The sequence below is a fragment of the Cryptomeria japonica genome, chromosome 11 (genome assembly GCF_030272615.1).
Source record: "Cryptomeria japonica chromosome 11, Sugi_1.0, whole genome shotgun sequence".
Classification (NCBI taxonomy): domain Eukaryota; kingdom Viridiplantae; phylum Streptophyta; class Pinopsida; order Cupressales; family Cupressaceae; genus Cryptomeria; species Cryptomeria japonica.
This window is the reverse complement of record NC_081415.1, coordinates 695728208-695754241: the sequence shown is the minus strand read 5'-3', so window position 1 is coordinate 695754241 and position 26034 is coordinate 695728208. Positions and strand designations below refer to the sequence as shown.

Here is a 26034-nt window from a genome sequence, read left to right as displayed (position 1 = left end):
TATCTTGGAGTTGCCTTTGACAAAAACTTGAGCTGAGATTGTTGTAGAAAGAGGAGGACCTGGGAAGTTGGAAAGCATTCTATGCTCTTCAAAATAGATATAGAGAAGCATAGTTGTGGGATTGGAACACTACCCAAACTCTTTTTGGGCTTCTTGTGCGTCTAGTGGTTCTTTATGGTTGTGAATTGTGGGCTAGTAGTACTTCAGATTTACAATGGAGGCAAATTGAGCAAATTCAGAAATGTTTGATTACAAGCAAGTTCAAAATCAAAAGCATGGTCCCTTATGATATCATGCTAGCTGAAATTGGGGCTGTCCCAACTAAAGCAATGGCTACGATTTGTCTGGTAAGGTACTTAAAAAGAATTCAACAAATGAAAGAAAACAAATGGCCTAATATTGTTTTCAGCGATGTTTTGTGCAAAAGAAAGAAGACTTGGATGTGACAAAACAAAACTTGGATGAGTAAATGGAACATATACTTAAATACTTGTCTCACGACCTGCAAGGAGATCAAGACTTTTGTGATGGATAAGTTTTGTAAGTGCATCTGGGGTAAAGGATTAGGGAGAAAGAAGCAGTATTATATCAACGAGTTCAATCCCACTTTTGACCTTCATCAAAAAGTGTACATTGGTGCTAATATTTCGTGGAAAGCTAAAATTCTTATTGCTCAACTTAGAACCAACTCTCATCAACTTCGTTCAGAAACTGGGCATTGGAAAATGGCAAAAGAAGTGTGGGAAGAAAGAGTGTATTTTTTGCACTTTTGAGGAGGTGGAAACTGAAAAACATTTCATTTTGGAATGTGATGCATATAAGGACAGTAGGGATAGTTATGCGAATATCTTGACAGTTGGCTCTTGGTATAATTTATTTAATGAGAGGTTAGTGGAGAAGTTGGGGGTGCTCATCATCATCACCTTACATAGGAAGAGATTGGAATTCCGGAAGCCGATTTGATTCGGCGGTTTGTCCCATAGGCTTTTGTTAGTCTCGTGAACGTAAAAATTTCTTCTTCTTCTTCTCTGATCTCTGATATAATAAAATAAACTTCCTCTATTATTGTTATTATAATAATTATTTGTGAAGGAAACTTTCCCAAACTTAAAAAATGCTGAAATGTAGATGGAGTTTCTATTTGTGGCGAAGATTATCCCCAAGTTAATTATCATCTGCCAAGGTTGGACGAGGGGAAGCTTAATATATATATTCAACACGGGAGCCTTTGTGGGCTAATAAATCTTTCTGTTGCCCATCTGTTTGGATTCTACCTATACATATCTAGTTGTTTGTACTGATCTCTGCGGGAACCCAAAAGTAATTGCCAGGGAGTGTAGAACATATCTTGCAGCGTTGTATTGCATCTTGGCCGGGTCTTGGTGGTGCCATCATCTCAGCTCTTGGCTTTGTTTCTAACCAGGTGGGTGCCTTTTCATTAGAGTACTTTCAGTACCCTTTTGCTTTATCTATATATTTATGAAGTTTATTGAATGTGGCCTCCTTTGTTTTAGTACAAGTGTTTTGATCAATTTGAGGGTTTTGGTGGGTTTTAGTTTGTTGACAACCCACTTTTTTTTCCCCCATTTTCCTAGAAATTCTCTGATCATGCGGGCTTTGGTTTGTTTCTTTTTCTTACTTCCCTAAGAAAGTTTTCTTGGTCTGATGGGTTTCTATCAATCCATCATTTTTCAGTACTCATCTGATTCGATTTGTTTTCCGTCGAATATAGGTGTAGGGGTTTGTTGCCTTACGCCTAGAAGTTTTTAAAGCTTTTTGGTTTATTTTGTCTCCTGGTTTTTTGAGAAAAAAACATTAGGGTTTAGACGGGTTTTAGGTTTTATTTCATTGATTCTGATTAGGTGGATACCTCTCAATTGTTGTCATTCAGGTCCGACTATTTTTGGAGATGTATACACTGGGGTTTCTTCTGATATTATCTATAATTTTTTCGAATTTTGAGGTTTTTGGTGAGGGTTTTAATACTTTTTGCTATTAGGCCTAGGGTTTGGGTTGACAGGTTTGTCTACTTTGTCATTCCTGATAGAGATTATACGGATGGTGATTTGATCCAAAAATAAGACCTAAGACCCACTCATAAGACATGCTTTTTTTTGTATTGATGAAGGCCTCCGGTGAAAACCACCTTGTGTGGGATATGGAGATGTCTGTTTAGACGTGACATGATTTCTAGAGTGTTGGGATTGTCTTGGGTGGTATTTTGTGCTGGCTAGAACAGGGCCTAATCAACATAACCAGGTTTAGTGCCCCAACCCAGTAGCTGAACATCTCCCAGTACCCTACTCATATACCACACTGCACTATTTCAAATGTCCATGCCCCTGCCCCCTGCCCCGGTAACTAAGAGAATGGATTTGGATCAAACTCTTATTTGTTCTTTGATATCAACCATTGAAGCAAAAATCTTTTGAAAATTAAATTAATTGCAATAAATCGTTTCTCAGACTGCTGGGCAATTTTGTATATTTCAATAAATATCATTCTTTCTCCCAGAAAATCGAGCAAAGTGACTTGTGGACCAAATATCATGATTCATTGAAAAAATATCAATGTGCAATTTTTTTGCAATTAACCTGCACTTTTTCTAAGTTTATGATTTGGGCATGTTATGGGTATTACACTGGTATGGTATACACACACACATCTATATATGTATTTGTATATGTATGTACGGTGATATACACGCACACACGCACGTGCGTGCGTGTGTGTGTATTTATATATGTAAATATTTGTGTATACATCTATATAATTAGATATGTATATATACATAATACATATACATGCAGCCTAAAAACAGAATTTCAATTAAGTTTATGATACCTAGTGTTTCATGGAGACACTTCTAAGATATGGGGACTTGAGGGCAACGCCCCGCCATAGGACCGCCATTGTTGCCACCTCCATTGTGGATGTCTCTAGGTTGCTTACTATATGACACACACTATTACATACTGATTGCTACCTTTAACTTTGTGAAAACTAGTTTGCCTTTCATGGGGAACTCATCGTCATCGTTATTAATATTATATGACACAAGTAGTTTAGGACAACATGGGAGCCCCACTACCACTTAGTCTAAAAGTATGCTAGCTACTTGGCTGCTCCATAACTAAAGATTGTGAAATAGAAGAAAGCTCCAAGTGAGTTCATTTTGGGTCTACATCCTAAAAGTTGTTTGCCCCTTGTACTCAGCATCTTTGTGAGTAAGAAGGTGCAAGTTGGAATGTGTATAAGCTAGCTCCTCTATGCTAATCATTTGTGCATCAATGAGTGGATGGAGTATGTACTCTAATTTGTTCATGAGGATGAAATAGCAATCTATTGAAGCAAAGGGAACTCTCAAAGTGTTTAAATTAATTTATTGTAAATCAAACTTCAAATATCAAAATAATCATTTTTAAAACGAAACAAAAATTTAGAGTGGGTAAATACTAAAAATTAATAAGGATGATGAGAATAGATGAATAATGCAAATTTTTTCCAAATGATAGTGGTTGATTTTAGGTTTACACACCTGAATAGGTTTGACTTTCAATTTAGGAATGACAAACAAATGGACTTTCACTCAACTATATGAACTAAGTTGAAAACCATTGATTCTTAACACTGTTCGAAAATTGAAACAAATGAAAACTCGAAACAATTTACAAGTGAAACTCAAACAATATGTTCTATTTTAGGAGTCAAAAACTTAAAACTCTATAATTCAGATTTTCAAGTTTTAGATTTTATAATTTATTTCATCCATAGTTAAATTCTAAAATTTATTTCATCCTATATTTTTGAAATCATGAAATAAATAATAATAATTATGATTTTTTAGCTTATGTTGGAATAGAAGGTTTTGCAGATTTCTTGAGGTTTTTAGACTTGGTAACTTTATTATGTGGGGTTATAGAGATATCAGTTTGGATGTGATGCATAGTTTGACATGCCTTTCTTTTTTTATAAGTAGTGGGATAAGGGTCCATTCCCATGTAAAAGATCATAATAAACATAGGAAAGAGCTTTAGACCCGAGAAAGGAGGAGCCAAGAGAAGAAAAATTCAGTGAGTACTTAAACACAATAAGTAAAACTGAAGAGAACCTCATATTTACCTAACCAGTCGAGCTGCATAGGCAAATGAAGTATCATCAAAATAAAGGTTAATGCTACAACAATGTCAGTTTTTTGTTTTCTTTTGCTTCTAATGAGAATGGCTCCCATAGTCCATTGGTAGTCACCATCGATTGAATACTGCGCCTCCAATTTTAGTTTTCATGGCTTCCTTTTTGCTTGCTTGATTGTTCAAAGTTTGGTTTTGAAATCTTGCTCGTAGTTTGATTTGCGGTGGTTATTTGTCCAAATTGTCTCTATGCTCCAAGTGATCTTGAAGGCCAAAATCTTGCTCATTGAAAATCTAGAAGGACATTAGCCTTCTCCTCTAGGAGGTGATTTTCATGATGTAGTGAATCCTTTGAGCCTTCAAAGCTCCACTTTGTATCCTAGAAGACCCCCAAAGGTGGAATGGATGCTTGGAGAGTTTGTATGAGCTGAATTGTTTCTGGCAATTTTATCTTGGTAAGAATGCCCTGTAGTTCATTGCTCAAAAACTAGATGCAAACTTATTGAGGCAACCAACAATTTTATGTCCAAGTTGGCTACAATTAAAACAATGCTCTAGTAGGCCCAAAAATTTAATAAATTGCATTCAAGATCCGTCAGAGGAATTGATTTTGGGCCTCTAATAGGCCCTAAAAGTTTATAAATTGCTTTCAAGATCCATGAAAGGAATCAATTTTGACCTTGTCCTGTATTAGGCTTAGAAATGTCTGTCAAAGCACAAACCTTGAAGAATGTTCACGACTTGTTTGAGACACTCTCATCTAGCGTAATAAATTTAATATTTGATTTGCTAGAATTTTGAATGAGTTCGGTATTCATCATAATTAAAAGAAGGTAATGTAGTCACAGCTGAACTGGTATATTAGAAATGCATGCATTGGTGGGGGCAAAGAAAAGGAGTCCATGGTGTCATAAACAAACGTTTTGACAAAAACTGAGGAGTAACCAGAAATAAGCCATGATCTAAGATTTTTATTGAGGGGAGCACCAGGTTGCTCCAGTTCTCATTTCGCCACACTAGCAAATTTTCTACATTGTGGTGGTTCCTCATATTTCTAGAAATAATGAACCTAGAACCCAATTTCTTTGTGATTTCATTGATGCCGTCATAAAATTGTGAGGATCAATTGGGCTAATGCCAAAGTGACTATTGAATCCCCCAAAGAAAGTGCAAAAGAAGAATTTGGGATGGGGAGAAGGGGCAGAGGCCTAGGGATGAGAGAAATGTTTTCTACTTGCATGCCAAAAGACGTGTTGCCTTGAGCTCCACTAGATTTTCTTTAATGTAATGTCCCCTTTAGCAACCTTAGTTTTGCCCTAGATATGATTTTTAACCAATAGGAAGAGGGTTAGAGGGAAAGTGCCTTTATCTCTTTAGGAATAAAGACCTGCAAAACAAAGTTAGGAAACACAATACAAATCACGCTACATAAATAAGTAATCATAACAACAACTATAACCAAGTAAAGAAATGATTGATGTGTAAAATAAAGAGAGAATTAAGTAAGCACACATTTGATTATAATAATTGTTAATACAAAAGTTAGAAACATGAACCATGATTTACTAAATTGTTCACACTGCTACTTGGCTACTAATGAAGCCTCAAGCACAGTAAGCTATTATGGATGTTTGATTGGTTGTCTTGATCATCCATTACCCCTTATCAGGTCCAACCGGATAGGGTCTCTTAATCAACCGTTCCCCCAATCAAGCCAAAACCGATAGGGTGTCTTATCAAACCATTCCCCCTATCAGCCATACGTGATAGGGTGTTTTATTAAACCGTTACTCCTATCAGCCGTATGCGATAGGGTGTCTTATTAAACTGTTCCCCCTATCAGCCATACACGATAGGGTGTCTTATTAATCGTCCCCCTTGAATCAAGCCATGGATGGGTAACTTGATAGGGTGTCTTTATAACTGTACCCCCCTCAATCAAGCTACCTTCTCCCACTCATATGATTCCATCCATCACCATGGTAGAGAGGATAAGGTTTTACCGCCATAGGGTGCCCTAAGTCTTGTTGAAGATTGTTATAGCTACGGTCGGATTCCTCTGACCAACCTAGCTAATCCAAATGTCTAATTTGCCTATTGGCCTTAGACATTTGTGTGTAATCAACTTACTTGTTCCTGTTCATATTGTTATGTTCAGATCAGTTAGACCACCTGCGATTACTGATTGATCATATTACATAATTGCTATCACGTGTATATCCATTATCGTATTGCATCACATTATCAACAGGTCGATGATAATACTGGATACATGAATATATACATATAGATCGTGGGAAGTCAAATACTGCAGTCCGTATATATATATATATATATATATATATATATATATATATATATATATATATATATATAGTTCGTGACTATATACAGACAGCAGAAACAATATCAGATTGAATGTGATAAATTGGAATCACACAACATATGGTGGATTTAGCATATCATCTGCAGATCAATAACACAACATACAAAGTAGATTGATTCAGATAGTTCTTCATACTCAGCAGTAGATCAAATATATATAAATCAGACCAGAGTCTATTTATATTCTATTGTGATCAAAACTATTTAAAAAAAAAATACCTGTCTACTATAAACCTGATCTAAAATTAAGATGTTATCAGAGCAGGTTTAAGGAAAGATCAGATCAGATTTATAGAAGCCAGGTTATCTTCTACTATTGTCTTCAAGTTCAACTACTTCTATCAACATCAAGATGGTGAATGAAATTAGAGTTGAAGACAGACTTGAGGGAGCATCAAACTTCGTATCTTGGAAGTTTAGAATTATGCTTGCCTTGGGTGAAAACGAATTAGACGAATTCGTGAAGAAAGTCATACTAGAACCAACCAAAGAGGATGGGAAGCTTCAATGGAAGAGAAGGAACCACAAAGCAATGAAGATGTTGGTTGACTCTGTGAAAGATCACATTGTGCCTATTATTTCCAAGTTGGAGATGACATATGACATGTTCAAAGCATTAGAGGAAATGTATGAGATCATCAACACAAGCTGAGCCCTTGCATTAAAGCAACAACTTTACCAAACCAAAATGATGAAAGAAGAATCCATCACCTCATACTTCATGAGGATTACTGAATTGAGAGATCAACTCTCTACCATTGGACACACTATAGAGGGCAAAGAGTTAACCATGCTAGCACTCAATGGTCTCCCTTCATCTTGGGAGTCATTTATTCAAGGGATAAGCGCAAGATCAAAACTTCCTAAGTTTGATCGATTGAAGATAGACTGCATTCAAGAAGAGTCAAGATTGGTCACAAGAGGCATTGGTCAAAGTTCTACAAATGAAGATAGTCATGTTCTTGCCTCTCACTCCTCAAAGAAGAAAGGTAAGAAAGGACACTTCAAAAGAAGGAAGGATATTTTAGAAATCCAATGCTTTAGATGTGACAAATATGGTCACTACGCAATGAAATGTCCAACTAGGACTATGCCTCAAGCTTCCATTGCGGATGTTGGTTATAGAGTTTTGAAGTTCTATTTGTGATGAAGAGATTGAAATTCAGGAAGAATATGTAGAGGACTTTATTGGAGATTCTAAGATTTTGCATTTCCAAATTTTTATAAAACAAATATTTACATGCAGAAGTGCAACAGTTCACTTGTGAAAGCTATAGAGGCATTTGTGCAGGTGATGATAGCATCTAGGGTTACGAAGCAAATTGAGACAAGAAGGCTCTTCCAGTGAGAGGGAGCGTACTGCAAGGAGATTTTGTTCTAAATCTTAGAATGGTCATATTCCTGCCTAGGGCTCGAACTTATGACAGTAGATCCATGGTGGCTTTGGATCTAGCACTTCCAGTCGTGTGAGGATCATACCAGGTGATGAGAGTCTCTTGAAGCAAGATATCTTCCATGATTGGGACCATGTGAGCAGGGGATGCTTCCGTGACAGAGGGAGCAGCTAAAAGGATGTGCTTCGATTGGTATCCGAGTATCTTGGTCATATTGGTTCAGAGGGAGTGGACCGTGTCAAGATGGTTTCTCTAGTGATCAGTATCACTATGACATGTGGAGATCAAGTGTCACTATGTTAGAGACATGGTGGAAAGGAATGCTATTTAGTTGAGATACATTAGTACTGATGAGCAAACGACAAACATTCTCACCAATCCGCTCTCCAGAATAAAGTTTGTGTACTTTCGAGGTAAGCTTGGTATGGTGGAGAATGAAGCCCTAGCTGAGATTGAGTCTAAGCTTCATTGATTTGTTTGTATTTGTTTATATATATACTAATGTATTCTTATCTTCAAAAGATGTTTAAAGTGTAAACTCTTGTTAATGCATTTCTCCTTGAGAGAGACTTGAGGTGTAAGCCCTTATCTCCACCCTTTGATATGGTTCATGGTGGATGTCATGTGTGTGACACCATGACAACACCACGCGAGAGAGTCCATGGTGATCTTCTTGTACTTGTGTGTTTACCCTTTGGATGAGCCATGGTGAATATCATTGTGAGGTGATGATCTCACAATGGTGAACACTTGTATATCTCACCATTATTGTAAGGTGACGATCTCATAATAATGGTTGTATATATCATTATGGTGGATATCACGTGAAGTGATATCTATGGATATGCCATAATGATTGATATCTCATGAGGTGATATCTATGGATATGCCATAATGGTGGATATCATGTGAGGTGATATCTATGGATAAGCCATAATGGTGGATATTACATGAGGAGATATCTATGGTGGATATCACGTGAGGTGATATCTGTCGATAAGCCATAATGCTTGATATCACAGTAAGGTGATATCTTTCCTTTCCACATATGGATGTAGCCATTGTGGATAATCATCACAAGAAGTGATGTAACTTATTAAAGGTTAAGAAGGATTCCTCCTTAGCTAAGAGGGAGTGTTGAAGATGTTATAGCTACGGTTGGATTCCTTTGACCAACCTAGCTAATCCAAATGTCTAATTGGCCTATCGGCCTTAGACATTTGTGTGTAATCAACTTACTTGTTCCTGTTCGTATTATTATGTTCAGATCAGTTAGACTACCTGCGATTACTGATTGATCATATTACATAATTGCTATCACGTGTATATCCATTATCGTATTGCATCACATTATCAACCTTTTTGTGGTTCTGATCGGTTTTACATAACCGATTCCATCTATTAGTGTATTGGTTAATATCGTTTATGGTTGTTTGTTATTAATTATTCATAACCGATTATATCTGTATCGGTTTGGTTATTATCCCGATTACATTTGTGAATTGGTTTGTTTTCAATAGCCATCGGTCTCTTAGTAAAGAGTCACGACCTCTTAGGAAGACTTTGAGTTTCATATATCAGTATGATATATTTCCTTTGGAAGCCAACTAGGATAAGATATCAACGGGTCGATAATATACTGGATACATGAACATATACATATAGATCGTGGGAAGTCAAATACTGCAGTCCATAAATATATATATAGTTCGTGACTATATACAGACAGCAGAAACAATATCAGATTGAATTTGATAAATTGGTGACTATATACAGACAGCAGAAACAATATCAGATTGAATGTGATAAATTGGAATCACACAGCATACGGTGGATTTAGCATATCATCTGCAGATCAATAACACAGTATACAAAGTAGATTGATTCAGATAGTTCTTCATACTCAGCAGTAGATCAAATATATATAAATCAGACTGGAGTCTATTTATATTCTATTGTGATCAAAACTATTTAAAAAAAAAAATACCTGTCTATTATAAACCTGATCTAAAATTAACAAGTCTAATCCTCCTAAGCCCAAAGGCAGAGCACCTTCGCCTCCCTTTGGCCTCATGTGGACTCTGCCATACATATGAGGTGGTGTGCTGTAATGTTCCTTACTTGACTCACTTGGAAATTTAGGACAACTTCCTAGATCCTCCTTCTTACTTAATCAAGAACTTATGCATAGATCTAATAATGGAAGATATGCCAAATGCTATGTCTGATATAAGCAATAAAATACGCTACTGATATGTATTACTGGCAGCGGTGCGATTGCAAATATGAATATAACTTTGTACGATATGCTACTGTCTTGGATCTTGACCTCTAAGCTTGCAACTACAGTTATGGATTCTATGTCTAAATGTTCCTTTTTATATATGCAATCATGACATGTATTGCTCCTTCGTGACTGTAACGTCTGATTTGCTAATTCTATAAACTGTAACAGATTGTAATCTTTATACCACTCGCTGGTGATATATATTGTCTCCTCTGATGATGTCTTATCTGCATGCACTTGGCTGGGCTGTCTGAGATCTCTGTATAATAATCAGCATCGGCAAATAGGAATGTATTTACATGAAGTCTAATGGCAACCTGAAGTAAGCCACAAAATGATCTTCTCAACTTTCTGGGACCCTTGCCCGATATTGTAATTGTCAAATATTTCCACCCTATTATTCCTCATCTCTTCCCTTTCTCCTCCCGATTTTCATTCTAATTTGCATTTACTTCTCTATCTGATCGAGAGATACATCTCCTTGAAGAGTGACAACCTTCCAAATAAACAATTCATATTTCTTCACAATAACCCGTTTAATATATTCAACGAATCATATTGATATTAGACTACTTGTCTTCACTCAAAGGTGATATTACTTAGTAATATGGGTCGCTGACTTATATTAGGCTTGACAAATTATTAATGATAATTAGTTATTGCTGTCTAACCTCAAATCGTTGTTTCTATATCAATTATCTCCTTCACCTGTAATCTTGTGTCTTCATGTCATCGGTGTCTGAGGCATAGTAATTGATAGATGGGGTTAGCTGGTGTTCGATGTCTTATTTCCGAAACAACTATCTGATTGTATGCAGTCACGGCTTCATACCATTTCTATTACACATCGACCTTTGCCTTAGTTTTAATTAAGCCATGATTCTTCCAAAGTGATCAATGGTTTACCGGCACCTATGATATTTATTCACGATAGTTGGCGACTTAGGATAATCTCCATTCATGGTATCGATCGCTTCGTTAATTAAATCTTTTCCAGGTCGATCCATGTAACAGTTCCGGTCTTTGCTATAACTGTGGCACTTTTCATTGCTTCTCAAGCTATTTTAGTGTTGTTATATCTATATGCAATCAGGCTGCAAGAAGGACAAGATCACCGACTCAAAGAAGGATGAGTACAGCATGGAGACATCATAAGTCAATCGTTACAACTAAAATTCACAAGTCTAGTATCCTGACACCAAATCGCATATTTTCTATTTGCCAAACGATTTGGGAATGATCATAATTAATACATGTGATACGATATTCTTATGTACTGGTATTTGATCATTATTTATGGTCTGATCTAACAAGTGGCTTGATTGATGCTTATATGTTTCTGTATACTGTCAATCAAGTGAGTATGTCTAATTCAATAGTGGGTTTTGTGTTGCATTGGTTATTATAATTTATAAAGATAATACAAGGAGCTTTCTTAATATCAACAATACTGATGAGGTTCAGTTTGGGGACATCACATGTGCTTAGGGGTGACCCCAACACTGTTCCCCCTACTGATAACCTCCTCACCTTCCGTCATTGGTGAGAAGCATTCAGATTATTACAGAATACCCATAATCAGATCTATGTTCAGAACATGTATAAACAATATTATCAGCAGCATATAACTTGTTATAAATATGCTGAAGTATGTCCAGAACATGTATAAATAATATTAGCAGCAGCATAACTTGTCATAAATATGCATAAGTATATGTATTGTGACATTATGCTATATTGAATGATTGTAAGCAGCAGTATATTAATCTGGAGACTGTAGATATAAACATTAATGCTACGTATGTAGATCATACCACCATACAGGTGTCAATATTGCATGCAGATATAAACATTATTACTATGTATGTAGATCATACCACTAAACAGAATATATAATCGCACAACTAGGTGTCAATGTTGCAGTAGCTATCCAGTCTATCCTCTAATGGTTGAATGATTGATGAATAATTGATTGATTGAATGATTTCCTTTGATTGTATGATTTGAGGTATTGGTGAGTGTTAATGTAATGAAGGCTGGTTTGATATATTGGTGAATGATGATTGAATGTATTCTGATTTGATAGGATGATTTGCTGCTTAATTGTTGCTTGATTTGAATGATTGGAATGATGATTGATAAGTGATCATTGAATAATGGTCACCACCTTTCATAAGACCTGGGTCACCACCCTTCATTGCTACCTTTTAAAATAATATTTTCTTTCCCAATTGTTCTCTCTTTTTCCCCTCCTCAAATAAGACCTTCTTCCCTTTATATCTTCCATTGTGAAGGAGTAGTCACACCCCTTCAACATGCCTTCCTTTCGAAAGTGTCACAACCTTTCACAATCACCACACTTCGAAATAGTCACAACTTTTCACAATCACCATCCTTTGCAAGGGTCACAACCTTCCGCAATTACCACCCTTCAAAAGAGTCACAACCTTTCATAATTTCTGCCCTCCTTTGGAAGAGTTACTTCCTTATTTACTTCCCATTCCTTCATTCTTCCATTGACTCTTCCTTGCTCCCTTCTCTCTTTTTCTCCTCCTCCTCCCTCTCAAATGAGGTTCTCTTCTCCCTTTTACATCTCATGTTCGAGGGAGTTACAACTTTTCATTTTATGCCTTTTGACCATTCATTAACTTAGTTAAATTTTATTTATATTTAATTTTATATTTTTATTTAAATCCTATTTTTTATTCTTTTGTATTTTAATTTTTTTATTATTATATATTATTAAATCCTATTTCAAAGTGGGGACATTACGTTTAAGCCCTAGATCCAAGTTTTTTGTAGTCCTTCAAAATTCGGCTTTTGCAGAAATTAGTGCAACTATGTTGGATCCATGTTTGTCTTGATCGCTTGAATTTTCCATGTTTGTGCAACTATGTTGGAAATGCTATGAATGTTTGTGAGGATGTAGTGTTTTTCATTAATTGTCTAATTGATTGATGAGTCTGGTTGATGTGTTTTTTAACAACTATGTCTTTATTTGGTGGTCACTAGTAATGTTGAAGTACTCTCTTTGGATACGCAGCCAGCTAAAGAAGTATGATGACTACTATAACAGATAGTTGAATCATCATTGAGATATTCAAATTATAAAGGGCTTCAAGGAAAGTGTGAGAAGGAAGAGGTCTTAATTGCAGATGATGAATCTGATGTAAAATCAGAAGTTGACATTAGGACATCCAAGGGTCAAGCTATTATGAGAAAGAATTAGCAGAAGAAGATTGCAAATAGCTTCATGTTTCAAATGATACCAATACAAATGAGGATTATGAATTTGATACATCACAGTCCAATCCCCAACTTGCAACTTCTATGACTCACATGTATATGCCTCTCAGTATCCCTCTAACTACAGTATACAAGCAGTTAGATTTGTCTTGGGTTACAGTGATTTCAAGCTTATGACAAAGTAAATCTATGATCAAATGCCTTGGTTTGGTGCACTTGATGGTATCACAAGGATATGCTCTTATTCAAGCATTTTCAGATTTTATGGAGCAGTTTCAATTTGAAGATAAGAGCATGTGGCTGAGCCGCTGAAGTATTTTATATCCTTGTATGGTGAAGCTAGGAAGTGGCTAGCAACTTTCCCTGAATTTTATCCTTCTAATCGAAAAGCTCTTTTGTCTGCTTTCAATGAAAGCTACGCATGTAATGTGGCCTTTCCTCTCTTGCCCAGACATTGTTTAATATTAGAAGGCAAGAAGGTGAGTTGCCGTTTGGGTATTATGTAATCCTTTATCATCACAGACCTGAGAATTCTGTAGGTAGTGATCTATTTTGTGAAACTTACAACTCTGGTTTTAGTATGGTGCCTAAAGAAATGAAACCTATTGAACTTGATCGAGTATATGAGCAGGTTTTTTTTTTTCTGAAGGAATAAGGTAAAAATATATTGATACTCTCGTGTTTTCTAATGTTGATGATAATAGTTTAGCTGACCTAAATGACCTAAAGGAAAATGCAGTCTATGTTGGTGAAGCTTTTAAAGTAGAGAATGTAAATGTATGCCATGATAAAATAATTAGGGCAAGGGCTCACCTTGAGGATAGGCTGCATGTTGATAAAGCTTATATAAGGAAAGACAGTCAAAATAAAAGGTATGGCAAAGAAGTATGTGAAGTTACATCTCATGACAGCTTTGTGAATCAGAAAATGGGTGTGTGGACAGCTGGTCAAAGTAATGATTCCACTCATATGGCTGATAGTGCTGAAGTGGTGCATGCAAAAATTTCAGTCAAAAGAATAAAAACTTAGTATATACTGGATGTGCTTCTAGGTTTTTCTTCCTTTGAGGAATGTATTGTCGCTGTTCACTCTGCTGCAAGCATTTGCACACGAGGATGAAATGAATAGTTTTACACCTGAAAAATGATTGTGCTGTTATTGACAGTGTCATGGACATTTATTTGCACCTGAAAATGGTGTTATTTGAAGGCGGGTATGCAAGCATTCAGCTTGAGGAACATGAACACGGTTTTATGCATAATGTGCTTCCTTGTTTTATTAGCTCCAATGATAATGATTCTAATGAGATTTCTGCTACCCACGTTCCCTCTCATGAGAATGTCACAAAGTGTGCTGACAGGATTATGATGAGGACACATGCTTGCTTGTGAGTGAGCTAGATTCTATAGCTAACATGTCTCTTGTTCTTCCTCTTGATGTTAGCTCAGTTGTTAAGGTGACTCGTGTTTATAGGCCAGGTATGTTTAATTTGAATGCTTCTTGTTGTGAGATTGTTTGCCTTGGTGATTTTTTGGGTTACTGGTTGAAAATGTCAACTATTGTGGATTCAAACAATGTTGAGAGTTTGTTTCTAGACTAAATGTGTTGATCATGAACTTATTTTTTCAGATAATGATTTGAATTCCTAAGCATCTGCTGTATTATGATTCCCAAAACTGCGTTGGCAATTATGAACACCTGTGGCTATTGAGATGTTTGCTTCCTCTCTTTTAAAGGGTTGTGGTGTGGGAGTTTGCACCCATCCCTCCCTCTCATTACTGAACATGCTCATGTTTGGCTTTGGTGTGTTTGAACCAAAGTTCCCAGACTCGGACTCGGCTCTGACTCGGCAAGGCTGACTTGACTCGTGACTCGGCTCGGACTCGGCAACGACTCGGCAAAATAAGAAAACCCTTGAAATTTAGAGATTTTTAACGATTTAAAACTTGTTTCATACACCCATTATTGAATTAAGCTTAAAGACACTATAACATCATCAAATAGAAGCTAATTTGATCACATACATAAACATACATCCATCACATGCGTAGAAATGTAAATTGTAGCTGAAGGAATTAGAAAACATAGATATATAGAGTTATAAATGTTGTCCAATGTATATAAAATCCATGACTTCAAATGTTCCCAAACATATATGTAATTGTAAAGTGTAAACAAAAACAAGTCTATGGCTCAGGCTCTGGCTCAGCCTCGTCTATCTGCCTCCTAGAAAGGCGTCTAAGGTAGGTCCTGGATGACTGAGTAGCCATAGGCGTTGGGGACGAGGGGACGTGTTTCCGGGACGGGGGGACCAAGGGCCTAAGTTTGGGGACGGCAGGGGGACGGCGATGGGGGGGGTGGCGGGGTGGTGGTGCTGATATAGTTATACATATACATATAGTACTTGAAAAACTAGTTTTGAAAAGATGTATGACAATATTACAATATAAGAATTACATTTTCAAATGAGACTATAGGAAATTTGAAATACTAAATCTAAATACCAATTACCAAGATTTCTAAGTTGTGTTGTTATATGGAGCCTAATCAGAGTCAGAGGTTAGATTTTCCCTACTTCTATCGGCGCGGTTTCCCCCTATATTTTTCAACGGGGGTTTGGGGGCAGCGCCCCCAACTTGGGGTCAAGGGGCAGCGCCCCTTGCGCGTTCCCTGTCGCGATACAGGGCGGGGTCGAGGGGCAGCGCCCCGCGAGGCCAAAAATACTTTTATTATTTTCTAAAGGTGTCGGGTGTTATAAGAAAGGGAAATGGCGAAAAAAGTCATTAAAAAATGTTATGTTTTTTTTTTTTTACTACACTTTATTAAGTGACTCAAGCCGGGTCACAACCCTCGGACTCGGCGAGTTAGGGAATGACTCGCCTGACTCGGTGAGTCAGGCGATCACGCCCTCTGACCCGTCCGAGCCCGGGTCAGGGTCATCGTGACCCGGCAGGGGTCACCCGGCCCGCTGACTCGCGTGACTCGCCACGAGTCAGGGAACTTTGGTTTGAACTGCTCTTTAAGCATGAAAGAGTTTTTGTCCTTCCAATTCTCATGAGCTTGGAAGTGATTTTGCCCTTCCAATTTGGAAATGCTACCTAGAATTCAAAACTAATAACTTGATGTATTTGCTAGACATCGCTGATTTGCCTTTGCTGATTAATGTCTTGATGGATCTTGAATAATTCTTGAATGCTTTTATAAATGACTCGTGTGCTGCTTGAATTTATTCTCTGGATCGATTGTCTTGGATGATGAATTGATGGCTTGTTGGATTCTTTGCTTGGAGGATTGATTTACCCTTTATACCCATTTCTTGAAGTAGTCACCACCCTTCACAAGGATTGAGTCACCACCCTTCACAAGGATTGAGTCATCACCCTTCATGGCTGCCTATGAGAATAATGTTTATTTCCAAATTGATTTCTTTCATTCCCAATTGATGACTGATGGATTTTCTTCTCAAATGAAATGATCTCCCTTTTGTATCTCATGTTTAGGGAGTCGTAACTTTTCGTTTTATACCTTTTATAACCATTCATTTAACTTAATTAAATTTTACTTATGTCGTATTATATTTTATATTTTTTTATATTTTAATTTATCATTATTATTTATTATTAAATTCCATTTCAAAAGGGGGACATTACAGTTGCTGTTTGCTTCCCTGTTGCCACTATTTTTTTATGGCTGAATTAGTCATCTCTTAATTATATGGGTTTTACATCTAATATTTACATTTTTGTGGTTTTATAACTCATGTTGCTAAATCGGCATATATACCTCCCATTTTTGGGTATGAAATGTCCTAGAGTTGGATCCTGGACTACGACTTCTTTTTTTGCACTAGGAAAGGTTCCACGCTTGGACTGTCAAACTAGATTGATTCTACCATTGATGTGGCAATTTTGGAGGGAATCTTAAGCAATCATAACAAAGTTGGGAACGATTTCCAAAGGCTTTTGTTTTTTCTTATAGAACTTTTTGGATTGGAAATTTCAAATTTCCTAAATGTCAAAACAATGTTTTGGTCATATTCTTAGTTCTATTTGGGGAATGGTGGATGACATTCATTTACTTCATTATCTTCTTTTAATGAACATGTTTTGTGCATTTATTCATCTCAATATATTGGAAAGACACTCTAATAGATGTTACATAAGCTATGTATTGGTCGGTATATCCAGCTCAAAGCAGCAAAATAAGTTTTTTATTCTACCATCTGCATTCAACCTTAGTTTTAAAATTCACGACACTAAATGTTGTTTTAAGGTTTCTATTAATATAGTTTATTTAAATATAGTTAAAAAAATTAATATAGTACCCGAACTTCTCCAAAAATATTGTCATACTAGTGTACAACCGTATCCATACTGGATTCCAATTTGGTAACTTAGGTTTTAACTTGACAGCGTTTGTGTTTTTCTCAGATGATGTTTTGTGATGGTTAGAGCAGGGCCTGCTCAGCTAGAAGGGTATATATATATGCGTGCGTGTCTTAAATTGACATATCTAGAATGTACCCGAACTTCTCCAAAAATATTATCATACCAGTGTACAATCGTATCCATACTGGATTCTAATTTGGTGACTTACGTTTTAACTTGACTACGTTTGTGTTTTTCTTGGATGGTGTTTTGTGATGGTTAGAGCAGGGCCTACTTAGCTAGAAGGGTCCCGTTGATGTGTTTTTTATGACAGCGTCGAACGTAGAATAAAGTTGCCTTATGGTCACTTCACTCTCTCTTGATCAAAGTGCGATTGTGTGCTAAGATAGCGGGAAGATCAGACAATCGACTCCAAGGTTCCTTTATGCTATGGACGTGACTCAGTTGGCGGATGTGATTGCTGGTAATCCAAGGGGACTTATGTTTGGATTGTTCTTTCACTTCTTTGCTGTGGCTATAACTTCATCATCAGAGATAGCAATTCTGTGATGCATTTGCTGGAAACGAACAAAACTAGAATGGACTGAAATTAAAGGGGAAAGGGTTAGGACTTTAAATCTACTAAGGGTAGTGATATCAATAGATAACGCTTTAGTGGACAAATTCCAAATAAACCAAGCTTTGCTTTGCCAAGTTTGACTACAACTCTGCAAGAACCAGTGCAATCTTCTGAGGATGTTGAAGGTTTTTCACATTGAGAAAGTGCATTTGAACACTCAACACGGCACAATCCAACAACTATTCACAATCGAACTTAGCACAAATTTGGTGGTTCAGGCTAACTTTACATTGCAACTTATAATCAACAAGATGCAAAAAGTATGAACCATGGAAATTCATCAAACACCATTACATTCTCCATTGAAATTAAAGCACTACTCTACTTTTACTCTAAGTGAGGAAGGTGGAACCATGCGAGTTTGGAAAATAACTTAAGTGGACACCATCAGTGTTAATGCATAGATAGCTTAGGTAAGATAAATGATTGAATGAGAGATAAATGAAGTCTCTCATTCAATCATTTATCCTATCGATTATTCAAATGAATATCATCATGCCCTCAATTGATAAGCATTCTTTATTTATACATAATTGTTTATTATCATAGAATTCTAATGTGATAATCTATTATATTAGTTGCATTCACCGATTAGCAAATCAGGATAACCATTGCAAAACCGATTTGATGATTATGGGTAAACTAAACATCAATTAGTATTTAATGATTTTGCTTGAACCGATTGTTATCGGGGAGATGTATCGGTAAACTAAACATCAATTAGTATTTAATGATTTTGCTTGAACCGATTGTTATCGGGGAGATGTAATAAACTCACACCGATTGATATCGGGTGTTAAGGAAAACATTCGAAGCATTAATATAACCATATACCGATCAGTATAACTTCGAATATAATGATTAATGAATATAACCATTAGTTAAGTGATCGGTGTTCGTTAACATAGACACCGATTCACTTCGGTTACCTTGCAATACCAAACGCCATAATTAATACCGATTGACATATCGGTTAAACATGTTACGTAAGTCTCGATTAGTATCGGGTTGGAAAATATGTCACATGTTATATGATCACCGATTAATATCGGGTTGGCAAATATGTCATGTGTTATGTGATCACCGATTAATATCGGGCTGACAAATATGTGTAACACCGGTTGATATTATATACCAAAGGGTGCGATCAAGTAGTGTCTTGATCGGTCATGTCCATAAGACATGACTGGTCAAGGCATTGCTTGATCCTCCCCTCTCATATATATATATATATCATATGGCATTTAAGAAAAAGGACATAGAAAATATAAAATGCTCCTCTCACCTGCCATACAAAAGTAGACAATCAGATTTATCATATAAGTAGACAATACATAGATCAATAAAATATAACTAGAATATATCTTGCATATTGAATTGAGAATTGGACATCATTTACAATCAGAGAACAATGTTCACTGTTATTATTTCACAAACTTATCGCAACAATTTCATGCAAATCTCTTGTTTTACAAATGAGAGGGGTCATCCCTTTATATAGGCTTCATGCCTTGGCCACATGCAAACCCTAATTAGGGTTTTCCCAAAAAGATTCCCCACACATGATGCAACAAGGTGGGAATCAACAATAAATGCCCATTATGCCCATATACAATTAATTCCAACATGACAAAAATGGCGACCACTTGTGCATGAAATGCACCATTTTCATCAAATTTGCCCAATACCATCATAAATGCAAAAAATGTGCCTCCATGCAAAATTTGCCCATGATGCCATAAATGCACCATCATCTCTTGAACGTGACGACTGCATGCAAAAGGAATCTGCCACAATGCCATAAATGCACCATCATCTCTTGAACATGACGACTGCATGCAAAAGGAATCTGCCACAATGCCATAAATGTGACGGTTGCATGCAAAGAGATGCTCCATTAATTTAGCATGCGTTAACCCAGCTGCCACTTGGCGAGAAACCCCTAGAGAGAGAAAATCCTCGGAGAGAGAAAATTTTATCAGGTGAGATTTTGAATTTTCCTTGCCTTGGAGAAGATTTTCATCAATTTTGCACATTTCCTATTTTTTAGGATTTTTTTAAAATTAGGGTTTTAGGGTCAAGGAGAAAATCCTCTCACGAATGCAAATCTATCATCATTTTGAAATTTGGATGATTTTTATGCCTGAAAATGGATTTTTCAAATTTTTCCCCGAGGGAATTTTTTCTTTTCTCATTTCTTCCTTGACCTTCAATTTCCTTGCCTTCGAAAATTTTCATCTTCAAGCTTGGGCGTGGAAATATCACCTTGATGGAGGAATTTTCATTTACTTCATGTTTTCCATGGCACCACCATTTTGGCGCCCATCATTCTCCTTGGGCGCTAAATCACCTTGGGCAAGGAATTTTGGTTTGGAGCATTTTTCCTTCATCACCTCCATTCAGCGCCCTAATGCACACTTGGGTGCCAAAATCACCTTGAGGAAATCTTGATTTTCTTGGTTTTCCATGGTCCCTTCTATTTGGCGCCCTACCCAAGACTTTGGCACCAAAACACTGCTATGAAGGAATTTCTTGATTTGGTGACTTTTCGATGCCACCCTCAATTTGGTGCCGTAGCTAGGACTGGGGTGTTGTTTTACCTATGTCAAGGAATTTTTCCAATATCACTTTTTTCAATGCACCATGATTTGGCTCTGGACTCCTGACTTGGGCGCTATTTGCATGTAATGAAGGAAGTTAACCTTGGCGTACTCTTTCCATGACCCTTTGGGATTAGCGCCCATGTGTGCTTTTGGGTGCCAAATTGCTAGCATGGAGGAATTTCTTCATTGCTTGACTTTCCTTGGCACCCTTTATCTAGCGCCTACCTCTTGACTTGGGCGCCATTTCACCATTGTGGAGGAATTTCACAATTTTCAAACTTTCCTTGTTGCCTTGGTTTCAACGCTCCTACCTGGCCTTGGGCGCCAAAAAACATCATGAAGGAATTTCATGTGTGGAGGGAAATTTCTCTACACCTCCTTTCTAGTGCCCATTCTTGCATTTGGGCGCTAAAAACATGTGAGCAAGGAATTTGGGGGGGTGGAGGAAATTCCTCCATCACCCCACTTTAGTGCCCTGCTTTGGATTGGGCGCCATTTCCTCATGTCCAGGGAATGATGGATTTTTCCCTTTGATTGCCTTTCAGACCCAATTAGAATTTTGCTCAATTGCCGGATTGGGATGTCATGTGTGGAATTGAAGTGCTTTGTCGTGCCAGACTTAGAAGAGCCTTTCAGACCCAATTAGAATTTTGCTCAATTGCCAGATTGGGATGTCATGTGTGGAATTGAAGTGCTTTGTCGTGCCAGACTTAGAAGACTTTTCAAGTTTTCCACTTCTGGAATGGGCATCCATACTTAGCCAATTTTTGATCCATTTTGTTTGCTTTTTGACTTTCCGGATTTAGGGGTGTTCAGGAATGCTCAGTCTTCAATGTCTGCTTACGAAGAACCTGCCAAAAAATAGGAAGTGTTTCAAAAATGTTATGATTAGGGCAAAACAGGATGCCGAGACACTTACTAAAAATAGGAAATTTGATTTTTGGCAAAATTAGACCAATTCGGTAGGGTAGTGAAATCCCTAAAAAATAGGAACTTTCTAAAAATAGAAAGTTGCTCAGAATTCGCTCAAATTTCATGTGCAGGTTTCTTAAAGGGCCTGGATTCCAATGCAACACTCAGTTTTTCCAAAACCCTAAAGGAAAGGCCTCATTCAAGTCTAAAGGTCAAAACCCTAAAATAGACAAAATAGGCCCCCATCTTAGCCAAATTTACTCAAACGAGCTGCAGACTTGATCAAATCGACCCCAAACACTCGCAAAACAAGGAGACTGATGAGACTGCTGCGAAAAGATCTGACAAACAAAAGCCAAAAGACCAAGAGGACCTAAAATGTAGGGGGTCCCCATTGGCAATGGGGCGATGTGTGAAAACATCACAACAGGTCCCTATACCTATATCTGTGCATCTCCAAATGACCATATTTAAATCCATACACTAGTCATACACCGCCCTTCCATATTTCACTCAAAATCCTGAAGCAGCAAGGATAGAGGAGTGTTCAAATTAAATATTTAAGCAAATCCATGCTATATGCAGCCCAACCACCCACCCTTCCATATTTCACTCAAAATCCTGAAGCAGCAAGGATAGAGGGGGAATGTTCAAATTAAATATTTAAGCAAATCCACGCTATATATGTGCAGTATATTTTTGCTAAAAAAATGTTTTTTCTCTCACACCCTTCCATATTTCACTCAAAATCCTGAACCAGCAAGGATAGACGCTATATGCAGCCCAACATGTGCAGCAGTATATTTTTGCTAAAATCATGTTTTTTCTCTCACCATCTTTTGGTGGATTTTGTTCCATCACATGCTCACACTCTTCCATATTTCACTCAAAATCCTGAAGCAGCAAGGATAGAGGGGGGGGCGGGGAGGGGGGGTGTTCAAATTAAATATTTAAGCAAATCTACGCTATATGCAGCCCAACATGTGCAGTATATTTTTCTCTCACCATCTTTTGGTGGATTTTGTTCCATCACATGCTAGAAGTCTGTTTGATTGATTTAGTTTCTTTTGGGGATTGCTTTTAACTCACTTTTGATATTGTGATAAAAGGATATTTAATTTGTTTTCTATCTATCAATTCTGTATGAGATATTGAGGTTCCATAAATTTTGAATTTGGTTCTTAATTTTATGAACATGTCCAAAATGCTGTCTTCTTATGATTGCACTGAAAAAGCTTATGTAATCAGATCGTATGTGTGTATGTTCCTGCAACCTGCCTTTCCCTGCGATGCATCTCTAAACTTGACTTGTAGTAGTCTGTTTGATAAATTGAGTTTCTTTTAGGGGTTGCATTTAATCACTTTTGATATCCTGATACAGGATTTTTTATTTATTTGTTGACTTGAATTTGCATCTTAATCTTTTGAACATGCCCAGAATGCTTTGTCTTCTTATGATTGCACTGAATTAGCTTGTGTAAAATGCTCATACATATGTTTGTTCCTGCAGCCTGCATTTACCTATGTATTGGCTTAAAAGATATAAGAAGATTTTGCATGTGTTTTTAAGAACAAGCTTGGCATATGAAAAAGTTTAAACGCTTTAATGTTTTGAACGATTTTTACTGGTTAGATCTGGCTTTGTAAGCTTCTAGTATTAAATGGATAGGGATATTCTTCAAAAAGATTTGATACTCTTTTGACAATGAGCTTTGGTTATCTTTGGTGCTTCATTTTTTTTACCGACTTTTTTCTATTTAGCCTTGGCTTTGTAATCTTCTAGTGTATGTTAGCCTTAAGTTTCTTTTTGAATTTTTTCCAAGTTAGCTCCGGCTTTGTAATCTTCTAGCTTATGTTTGTTTATAGTTTTGTTTTCGGCAATGTGTTGGTGCTCATTTAAGATTAGTAATAGTTTTTTGTGCTGCATGCCATTGCTTTGCATATGTTCTTCACACTCGTCATTTGGTTCATTATCTGGCTGAACTTTTTCAGATAAGACTCATCAAAACAGTATAAAATTTTTAGATTGAGGGGAACTACAAAGAGCCAAAACCATATACCTGTGCAAAAGCTGAAATGGGTGATGCAGATAATGCCGTGCCTCCTTCTAAGAAGAGGGTTGCAGGCAAACAACTCTCTAGAGATGATGATCCTGATGCTGAGGAAGAGGTTTCTGGTCAAGAAACTGGAACTTTTCAGAGGGCCACTGATGAGGTCCTTGCAAGCAGAAGAATTGTTAAGGTTCGTCGCAACACAACATCCTCCACTGGGGCCGCCAATCCATTTGCAGGCATACGTTTGGTTCCCCCTACTGCACCTCCCTCTGTGGGTGAGTCTGTAGCTAAAACCTCTGAAACTACCCTGTATGCAGGTGGTGATGGACGATCTCCAGTTGCCCAAGAGGAAGGGGCATCTGAGGCTAAAGATAACCATAGTGATGGCAAAAATAATAACGAGGTTATGCCAGTTTCTGAGACAAAAGCAGCAGATACAACTCTTACTGAGGTCAAGAGAGTATGTGAGACAAAATCAGCTGACGCTAATTTGAGTGTGAATAGTGGTGAAGTCAAAGGAAAGGAGGAAGAAGCCCAACTCGAACCAACAGAAGCTACTAAGGAGAATGGAGAACAAAATAAAAAGGGTGAAAGTGAATCCCAACTTGAACCAACAGAAGCTACTAAGGAGAATGGAGAACAAAATAAAAATGGTGAAAGTGAATCAACAGAAAAAAACCTTGAGCAATCTACTGAAGTTAAGGAAACCAACAAAGAGGACAGTGTCAAGGAAGTGCATCAGCAAGAACCATCTGCCGCAGTTAGTACGTTCCAACAGCTCTCCAGCACACAGAATGCATTTGCAGGTATCTCAGGAACTGGTTTTTCTAGCACCTCGTTTTCATTTGGATTGCTCCCCAAATCTGGAACTTCCAGTACATCTTCTTTTGGCTCTGCATTCAGCTCAGGCTCCTTAACTGGGAAGGGAGCTTTGTTTGAAACAAAGGCACCTGGTAGTGATGGGCTATCTTCTTCTAGTGCCACTAATGGTGGTACCTCTATTCGGCTATTTGGAGCTCCAGCATCAGATAATGTTTCTGGTAGTGTAAGTGGGTTGCCAGCTTTGCAGGAAGTGCCAGTAGAAACGGGTGAAGAGAAAGAGAAAGCAGTTTTTACAGCAGATTCTGTCTTGTTTGAATACATCAGTGGGGCTTGGAAGGAACGAGGTAAGGGTGAACTTAAGGTTAATCTTTCCACTGTAGATACAGGAAAGGCAAGACTTGTGATGAGGTCCAAGGGTAATTACAGGCTGATCCTTAATGCAAACTTATTCCCAGATATGAAGCTGGCCAACATGGATAAGCGAGGTATTACTTTTGTTTGTGTGAACAGTGCTAGTGAAGCTAAGGAAAACCTTTCCATGTTTGCACTGAAGTTTAGAGATGGTTCCGTAGTTGAACAATTCCGTGTAGTTGTAGAAGCAAATAAAGGTAAAACATCAGGTGATTTGAAGACCCCTGAGAATTCTCCCAAGTCATCTGAAGTGTGAAGCTATTGATAGCAGAATGTGACTTTGCAGTGGGATATGAGAGAAATTTAGATGCACTTGGTAGTGTCAAGGATGATGTGGTCTTATGGTCTTTTTTGTTAGATCCTCTATATCTTACATTAATTCTTGCGAGTCCTTCAAATTAGAGCCATCATTCACTTAGTTTACTCAGGTTCTAGGCTGAAATTATGACCATCCTTTCATGGTTTGGAATCTCTTTCGAGCGTGCAAATGGTCTCTCAGCCGGTTCTATGTGAAGCAGCCTTGACGACAATAGATGCATCTGAAAGTATTTTTTGCCACTGCTTTGTTTTTGAAGCGAGAGTACCACATGAGGCCATGTTAACCTTTTTAATTTTTTATTCATTACTGTATGATGGGAGATTCATATAGTAATGTTTATGCCTTATGAAATCATCTCTTGTTGAATTGGTTTTACTATTATTAGCTGAGAATGGATATGCAATGAAGTAAAACTATGGTGTATGGAAAGCTGGTGTTAATTTAGAGTCAAGGGCATTACTTTA

The 26034-nt window shown here is 37.3% G+C and overlaps 1 protein-coding gene across 1 annotated transcript; it reads left to right on the top strand.

The window, feature by feature from the left end:
* The first annotated feature begins 1144 nt into the window (after nucleotides 1–1144).
* On the top strand, nucleotides 1145–26034 carry LOC131055846 (nuclear pore complex protein NUP50B). Its single transcript, XM_057990165.2, has 2 exons — nucleotides 1145–1423; nucleotides 23957–26034. The coding sequence occupies exon 2, from the start codon at nucleotides 24041–24043 to the stop codon at nucleotides 25505–25507; it is 1467 nt and encodes a 488-aa protein (XP_057846148.2). The 5' UTR covers nucleotides 1145–1423; nucleotides 23957–24040; the 3' UTR covers nucleotides 25508–26034.

Coding starts and splice junctions, on each gene's coding strand:
- LOC131055846 (XM_057990165.2), top strand. CDS start 24,041: ATGGGTGATGCAGATAATGCCGTGCCTCCTTCTAAGAAGAGGGTTGCA.